The following is a 9,314-nucleotide window of genomic DNA, read 5'->3' as shown; positions in this document are numbered from 1 at the left end:
AATTAGTCAAAAATATGGGAATTTTATCAATTTTTTTTCAAGGGTATTGTCATCATTTTTAACCCCATACGAGCCTCAAAACCTCATTTTCCATTTTTTGGGTATTTTTTTAGAATTTTTCTAGAATGTTTGGGTGTATTTTCCGTCACTGCTTTTTTCGATCCAAAACTTTTCAAATTTATGATTAGGTCTCTATTCAAGTTTAGCCTCAAGAATCATCTTACTGAGATTTCCAGCACAACCTTTAGCCTTTAATCATTTTCAATTTCCATATTCGAGCCCTTGAGACTTAAACAGAGTCTCTAAGTTGCCTGTCTGATAGTAACAGAAAACACTTACTTTACAATTTAATCCTTAGGAATCTTCTTGCCCTTCTAAGGAACTTTTGAAACTTTTACTAAAAGGGATCGCGTAGCCTGCTCATTTCAGGCTAATTTTGGTACTTTTAGACCCAAAATCTAGAATGTTATATCAAGTGTCACTATTTTAATAATCAATGTTAAGGGCAATATTATTATGATTTTAAACTTTAAGAGGGCAATTTGCATTTTAAAAAAATTTCCGCCGTTTGCTTATAAATAAAAACTTTCAAGACAAATTTGTATATTAATCCTTAATTATTTGAATGATTATGATTGATTGGATTTAATTATGTTTAACTAAAAAATTTAAGTTAATGTCAAAAAATCTAAAAATTTTAAGTTAATTAGACTTCCAATTTTTTTAATTACTTCATGATTAATAATTTATTAGTATAGAAACATAGGAAAAATTGTTTAAAAAAACCATTATAAAAATTGTTGCCTAAACTACTTGAAATTAGTTTAGGAAATTAGATGTAATTAAGCGTAATTTATTTTTAATTATATTCAAAATAAAAGATATTTGTATATAATTAAAAATATGTTGCATAGTATCAAAAAATTTATACTCGCTAAAGATAAGATACACTTATTAAAAATTTTAATTTTTAAGTATCTTTGCCTAATAAATTTTGCAATGAAAAATTTCCAACTAGTTTTCAAAAACTTATGGTAAAAGTTTATATCATATTTTAATCTAGTCTCTTAGTTGATCTTTTTCAATCTCTAATAGTAAAACCAACTTCTTTTAAATAATAATTTTTCTGTATATAAGATTTATTTTGTAATGTAATTTACACTATAAATAGATTTTATATTTAGAATTTCATAATTTTTTTGTGTAAATTAATATATAAAATTTTAATTTCAGCATTTCGTTGTCAATAAAATCATATTAGAATTAAAAGATTGAAAAAATATTTTGTAAAATTACAACTTAAAAAAATTAAAATAAAATCTTATCCAAATTAAAGGGTCAATTGTATATTTTGACCAAAAATTAATTTACCTTCTAGGTCAGCTGACATCAGAAACAATTTTTCTCGCAGTCCCAAAAGCTCAGCAAATTTTGGTTTTCACTTTAGTCCGGAGGACTGAATGTTGTCTTCTCTCTTTCTCCGTCTCAAATTGGCTCCAGCAGCTTCAATGTGCCCACCATAGTTATTCGCCCTTGTCCTCTTTGTATTCTTCACCATTTTTATCTATGGCTTCTCTCCTACCATTTCAGGACCTCAATTGCTTCCCTAATTCTCACACTGCTATCACTAACGCCAATGATCCCGTCAATGTCGGACCCACCTCCTCCTCCAAAACGTGCATTCCAACATTGGTGCCTAAGCTGGAGCCTTTGGACGATTTGTTCGAACCCCGAGAGCAAGAGCAACCCCAAGAAACCATCATCTCAACTCCTAACCCTGAGAATGCATCGTCTAGTTCCAAGCCTGCTAGTGCTGGAATCCCACAAGGCGTGCCGATTGAAGACCATGTGTATTCAGAGTTCAATCGAATTTCTCAGATGTTTTGGGCAGCATTTCCCGACAATGTACAACAATCCGGAGACGCCAACGTTTCAAACCCAGATTCGAGGGCAATCGTTCCTGTACCACAGGAGAACCCGCACGTTTCTTCGGTGGTGGTTGCTACTCGGAAGCGAAACTCCCAACGCGTGAAGGAGCTGGTAAGGGTTGGCGATATTACGATTGAGGACGAAAGGAATCATCGTGATATAGTCAGAAGGACCAGGATGGTGTACGATTCGTTGCGCATTTTGACATCAATCGAGGAGAAGAAAAGTAGTGATGATTCAGCTAAACGTAAGCGACCTCGAGGTGATACGCGTGCTGCCACCTTGTTGAGATACCGTGGGCTATGGCTTAATCGAGATAAGCGGATAGTGGGTGCTATTCCAGGCATTAATGTTGGTGATTTATTCCTTTATAGGATGGAACTGTTAGTAGTTGGCTTGCACGGTCAAACACAGGCTGGAATTGATTATCTTCCCGCAAGCATGAGTCCAAATAGGGAGCCAATAGCAACTAGTGTTATTGTATCAGGTGGGTATGAGGATGATATAGATGATGGCGACGTTATAATTTATACCGGACATGGTGGTCAAGATGCTAAGCATTCAAAGCAAATTGCTCATCAGAAGTTGGAAGGAGGAAACCTTGCATTGGAAAGAAGCATGCGGTATGGCGTTGAAGTACGGGTTATTCGGGGGATTAAATATGAGGGAAGTGCTTCAAGTTCAAACAAGGTTTATGTGTATGATGGCTTGTATCGAATTGCTGCTTGCTGGTTTGAATTGGGTAAGTCTGGTTTTGGAGTTTACAAGTACAAGCTTGTGAGAATTGATGGGCAAGAAAAATTGGGCAGTGCAATTCTTAAACATGCTCGGCTTCTCAAGGTTGATCCACTTCTATCTGATTCTATGTGTTGTTTTAGTCTTGACATTTCGCTTAACAAGGAGACTGCTCCCGTCCGTCTCTTCAATGACATTGATGATGATGATGGTCCTCTTCGTTTTGAGTATCTTAAAAGGACAAGTTTTCCTCATTTTGTATTTCATCAGAGTGGAACTGCTACTGGTTGTGAGTGCGTGGGAGGTTGTGCTGATGACTGTTTTTGTGCTTTGAAAAATGGAGGTGGATTTCCTTATAATAGAACTGGTATTCTGTTGAGAGGGAAACCAGTAATCTTTGAATGTGGTCCATTCTGCCGTTGTCCTCCAAATTGTCAAAATCGTGTGACGCAAAAAGGGTTGAAAGTTAGATTGGAAGTATTTAGGTCTAGAGAAACAGGTTGGGGAGTTAGGTCCCTGGATATTATTCATGCTGGTGCTTTTGTCTGTGAATATACAGGGGTTGTAGTGACAAGGGGACAAGCACAAATTTTGACTATGAATGGTGATGCAATGGTGTATCCAAGTCGGTTTCCAGATAGGTGGGCAGAATGGGGGAATTTATCTCAGATATACTCGAATTATGTGCGTCCATCATATCCATCAATTCCTCCATTAGATTTCGCCTTGGATGTGTCAACAATGAGGAACGTTGCTTTCTATATCAGGCACAGTTCAACACCAAATATGTTTGTTCAATTTGTTCTCTATGATCACAATAACTTGATGTTTCCTCACCTTATGCTTTTTGCAATGGAGACCATCCCTCCATTGAGGGAGCTCACTCTGGATTATGGAGTGGTTGATGATTGTACAGGCAAACTCTTCATATGTAACTGAATGATCTTGAAAGGGGCATACAGCTTACATTATGGTGAGGCTGAGTTTTGGGTATGTTGCAATGAGGTAATTCCAGATTTCATCATTTGGCTTAACGCTTCTCTCTATTTTCCAATATATAACATATCAACATCTTTTTCTTCTGTTGCCCTGGGCCTGCGTAAACTCTGCTGACCCTTCGGATATAAAACTTTTTATTCATTGGAATCCATCACAAGCCTTAAGGAACATAACATGGAAGTGTATTTCAAATAACAGGAGGTTTTTTAATTCAACATAGATGTTTAGCCAAGAAAATTTTAGTGTTTTAGTATGCTTAAAAAAGCATATCCTAGTATGGCTTTTGTTATCTGAAATTCTTTGTTTGATCTTGATTTCTTTGCAATATTGTGCGTCTTGTGTGCTCTACAAATATTGATCTTTCCTGGATTTTGCATTTCTCCAGGACTCTAAACGAAAGAATAGCTGATCTTTTGGTATTTGATATGCTTGGCTCTCTGTGTGTCTAGCCTGGGAGAAGAACATGGTCTTTAGGATTCCTCTGGTTTTCGGACATAAAAGTTTTCCTTGTGTTTTTTATTTGTAATTCCAATGTTGAACCTTTTTCTTATTCAGGTCATTTTGCAAAGCTTAATCAACCATAATACAAATTTCTTAGATCATAAAGCCATGAAAGCATCAATATTATAAGTTTTTAAGTCTAACCCCTATGTTTTCTTCATCAGATGCATTATCTCAGTAAGATCATCTAGTATAACTGCGTTGTATTGCCATTGCTGTAGTGGTGTGTGGGTGGAGAGTAATTTGGTGAGCAAAGATGCTGGTCTCTGGAAATCCAGGCTAAGAGTGTGTTCTTGTGGCCCAACCCTCCTGTCGCTGAAACCCCCACCTTCCCCCACAAACAATAAACATTTCTCCATAATCCATCCGGTTCATCATCATCATTAGACAATTCCTCAATTTCCTCTTAATCTGTTGGTTCCCACAAAATGTTGATATGCCATCATGCATAAAGGGTAGATTTTCTGTGTACTGATGTTCTAGTGCTTTTGTGATTGTACCCTACCAACATGTACTTTTGGTCTGTACGGATCAGGTTTACAGATATAAGTGGTATTTGTAGTTCAAATGTCAGACGGTATAATTAGGATTGCTGGGGAGTTAACTAAACAGCATTGACCAAATGTGCAATGAAAGGAATAAAAGGGGGTTAAAATTGGTTTTCCAAATATCAAAATCAATTTGATTTGTTTGAATTTTTAATTGATTCAGTGAAAATTGAACCAAACTGAATCGATGCATTGCTGCTCAAAGGGTAATTTCACCAACAATTGGTTCAAATGGTTTGGCGCTTGTTTCATTTAAGTAATATCGTGCATTTAAGTCTTGAAATGGTGAAAATTGCTGTTCAGGAGAGCTTTACAACCATGTGGTCTGATTCAGTTCAATTTGCATAAGTTGGGTTTCAATATGGCTTCTAAAATCTGGTTGGTATTATATTTAATGAAAGAGATAATATGCTAACACTTCAGATTTTTTAATGTGTTTGTTGATGCTCTCTCCCCAAGCACTATTTTAAAATGTGCTATTTAGTAATAGACATGGGCATTTGACTTGGAAGGCTTATTTTTTTCTTTAAATTCCTTTATGTGGTGTAGAGTTTAACTATTATTTTACTTATTCTTATATATGTATATAAATGTCTGATCCATGGTCACTATTCACCCACAGTAACATGAACTAGTAATTTCTTGAAACTATTTGACATATATTATTGTTTAATGTCATATTGGAGGAGATATTAGCTTTATTAATGTATATATCAATTTAAGTTTTGTGAAAAAAATTAAATTTGTATAATAAGAAGCTGACTGAGGAAATAAAAAAAAAAAAAATCAGTTATAGAAAAAATTCTGCAATAGTGTAATTAAATTATTAGTATAAATTGCTAATTAAAAAAAAAAAAAATTGACTTGATTGGTTTGTGAACTAATTCAAACTAAACCAATTATAACTCAGACTATATAGGTTTGTGTATTACAAAATTGACTTGATTGGTTCGATTTTGTTTTGGTCTAAAATTGAACTGAAATTTTATCTTTAATCATAATTGAAAATGTGAAAATTCTCTGGTTTGAGATCTCACCACATAGATTTAAGACAGACACCACTAATTTTAAGGTTCTTGGTGCATCATACTGTGTTCCAACTTCAAATTTCAAAGCTTTCTCCCATTATTTCTTCTGCCCCAATCTGTGCATTTGTTACTAGACCATAATTACTCATTATTACAATGTTTGCTATGGAAAACATTGAGATAACCTCCTTTGAAACTCTCAGATTTATTTGAACCAGTATAAAATGTATACGGACTTGTTCTCTTTTATCTTGATGCTCATGGAATAAATCTGACACTTACTGGACTCAAATGGGGAATGTGTTCTTAAAGACTGTCCGTGATATTTGACTAGCTTATTTAATCTTCAAGTACCTCTTTAATCTTCCTTCTTCAGATTTGTTTCTCCTGTTTAATTTTCAGCTTGGTTAATAATGATATTCAAACGTGCTGAGTTGAATCAATATTCTTTTGCAGGATGAATTCTTGAAGGTTCCAGACTCACCAATATTACTAAAAGTGTTGACATATCTATTTTGCTAGTTCTGTTCTACCTGACCTTTTTTTTGGTTGAAAAGCTGCATATGGAGTTCCGGGTTCAGATCCTCTGAAGTATGAGATCTATAAAGTTGCCAAGATGAAGGACTGTGGACTGTCAGATTGATGGAAGGGTCAAGATGAGGCCACGCGACTGTGACTGAGGCCAACCAAAACACTTGGTGACATTTGATGCTCTCTAACACAGTGACTTCATCCTGACTTTTCCAATAATCTGATTGCACATAATCTTTCACTTCAGGCAACTCTACAGATCCCCTACTTGGGCTTTGAATGCATGCAGTTTCATATCTGCTTTACTAAAACTTGTAGAGAACTTCATAGAACTTAGAATGTAGCTCGGCTGTATTTACCCCTTCCCTTTGTTTTTCTGCCTTTTATCTAATGTATATCTCTAGATTGGATCCCTAGATTTAGTTATTAAATGCAAGGGATTCAAATGGCCGAGTCCAAGTTTGTACAGGACTAACATTATGTAGCAGCTGTTAAAGATCAATGATGAAAGCCAGGTTTCTAATGCGTGGAAGAGCTAGGTTATTGTGCCCGTTTGGATAAGCGATTGGAAAAGCAACTTATAGGAAAAGTAGCTTATGGAAAAGTGAAGTTGATAAAAGTTAAATTGGATAAGTTGAATTGTGTTTGGATTGGAGTTTAGAAAAGTTAGTTTGTAAAAGTGAAATTGGTAAAAGCTTGTTTGGATTATAGTTGAGTAAAAATAAGTTTGGCTGAAAAATTATCAAAATGGGTATGAATTTTAATAAATAATGAAACATGAAAAAAATTGATTTCACATAATATAATGAAATTAAAATAATTTAATATGAAGAAATCAAATTTAATGAGTGAATTAAATTTTAAAATAGAAATCATAAAAAATATTTTAAATATAAATTGAAACATAAAAAAAGAATTGAGATAATATTGATAGCCTCCTGACACGCACAATGGCTAAGAGAAAAAAAATTGATAAGCTCGTGAGTCTGGGAAAAGCTGGATGGGAGAGAAAAAAAAAAAAGGGAAAATGACATTGAGGTCCCATGCAACACAAAATACTACAAAAAGGTCCCAGGAAATTTGGTAATGATTCTGAAGTCCCAAAGGGACTTCAGTGCAATTTGATGAATTGCAAAATGACGCCTCTGCCCTTGGTGAAATGCCCTGTTTTTCAGTCTGAAAATGAACACTCTGTACGCAGGAAGCAAGAGAGAAAAAACCCAAATTTCATTCTGCTTCTTCCCCCATCCCATCTGAAAATCTCATCCACTCTATTAATGTCAATCATTGGCAAAAATCGCTTGTGTTTTTGGTTTGGTGTGTGTTTGGTCATTCAAGTTGGGGTTTTATTATAGGTAGGTAGGGTGATTATGGGTGTTCTGTTTCTGAGTATATTGTGGGTGGATTGAAGGTGGGCTTGCTCTGTCTGGGCATAGTTCAGGGGGAACTGATGAGAAAAATGAAGGTTGGTGTGATTAGAAACCCTTACTGCGAAATAGGAAAATATGTTGTCAATAGGGTCGCGACAGTTGTCAATAGAGCTCCTTGACTTGTCAATAGTAACAGCATTGTACAGATTTACATTAACTGATTTTTTACACAAAGGCCATGACCTTCTGTACTCTTGACTCATTGGTAGAGGTCACAAAAAAGGAAGAAGAGGCAACAAAGAAGGGTGAGTAGTTACATGAGGCAAAAGAAAAAAAAAAGCCACTTTGATCCTAGACAAATGATGGCAAAAGAATTTTTTCGTAAATAGAAGTGACATAATTTTTTTGGTAGATGTCACAACACACACAAATAATTAGTTTAATATTGGATACATGCAACTATATGTTTTTTTAATGGGGTTATAAAATCGGTGTAATTACATGTATATGAAGTTGTAAATGAAAGTTAGCTGTGTATTACATTCTGATGCATAGTTTGTTGTCATTATCTGCACCCTTCAGTGTCAATACATGCTTCGTCACTTGTCACTCACTGCACCATCAGTTGTCAATTAATGTACTGATATAAATTTTAAAAAAATATGATTTTTATTACATAATGTTATACAACATCATACAATATCACTAATTCCTCAAAACTAATATATTTTTTATAATATGATATAGAATAGCTATTAAAAGTCAATCATCACTGATATGAAATCATAAAATCACTTGTCATAAACAACATATTCACTTGTTAATGGTTTCGGTGTAACTTGGCATGTTAGATTCTGCTGTCATTTCAATTGTCATTATTCGCACCCTACATTGTTATTAGACCTATTATAACTTGTCAATGGAGCATTGTAACTTGTCAATTAATTTGCTGATATAAGTTGTCAACAATATGAATTCAAGTTACATAACCTGTTTTAGTATCATATGATATTTTTAATTACTCTGTCATATTATATTTTGATTATATTGTCATATATAATTATTATTAATGAAGTGTTAATGATGGCACTATGACTTGTCAATGGAAGCACTATGATTTATCAATGGTGGCACTATGACTTATCAATGGTAGCACACTGACTTGTCAATGGTAGCGCTGTGACTTGTTGTTCACTGAATAACTTCTCGAAAGATTTGGGCACTGCGGCGGATATGATTAGGTGCCCTGGTGCCTTACACAGAATGGCAACTCCTTGGGACAGATGGGGGTGCCGCGACAGATATGGTCAGACGCCGCAGCGGATTATCAGTTGTCAATGGTGGCACACTAACTTGTCAATGGTGGCACTATGACTTGTCAATGGTGGCACTGTAACTTGCCAATAGAGTACTGTGACTTGTTAATGTAGGCACTGTCTCTTATCAATTGAACATAAATCTGAGTAACACCTTCTTCTTAATAATTATATTTTAATGCAAATATCACTTAACATTATAAATAAATGACACCTTCAGTTATAAAAATTTTGAACATTAATTATTAATATTCACACATTCATTTGTTATAAAATTGTTATATCACTTGTTATTAACTTCTATTATATTACTTGTTATTTTGGATAACTCAGGTTGTTAATTTCTACGCCGGATGC

At 34.6% G+C, this 9,314-nt stretch overlaps 1 protein-coding gene across 1 annotated transcript; it reads left to right on the top strand.

The window, feature by feature from the left end:
• Nucleotides 1-1,482: 1,482 nt before the first annotated feature.
• LOC114747685 (histone-lysine N-methyltransferase family member SUVH9-like) lies at nt 1,483-6,803 on the top strand. Its single transcript, XM_028936032.1, has 2 exons — nt 1,483-3,669; nt 6,197-6,803. The coding sequence occupies exon 1, from the start codon at nt 1,567-1,569 to the stop codon at nt 3,601-3,603; it is 2,037 nt and encodes a 678-aa protein (XP_028791865.1). The 5' UTR covers nt 1,483-1,566; the 3' UTR covers nt 3,604-3,669; nt 6,197-6,803.
• The last annotated feature ends 2,511 nt before the right edge of the window (nt 6,804-9,314 follow it).

Source organism: Neltuma alba, unplaced genomic scaffold, assembly GCF_004799145.2.
Source record: "Neltuma alba isolate B1F8T4 unplaced genomic scaffold, ASM479914v2 tig00005403_pilon, whole genome shotgun sequence".
Classification (NCBI taxonomy): domain Eukaryota; kingdom Viridiplantae; phylum Streptophyta; class Magnoliopsida; order Fabales; family Fabaceae; genus Neltuma; species Neltuma alba.
The sequence above is the reverse complement of the archived record's forward strand: the minus strand, read 5'-3'. Positions and strand labels throughout refer to the sequence as shown.

Excerpts from the sequence above, each read along its gene's own strand:
- LOC114747685 (XM_028936032.1), top strand. The coding sequence starts at position 1,567 with ATGGCTTCTCTCCTACCATTTCAGGACCTCAATTGCTTCCCTAATTCT.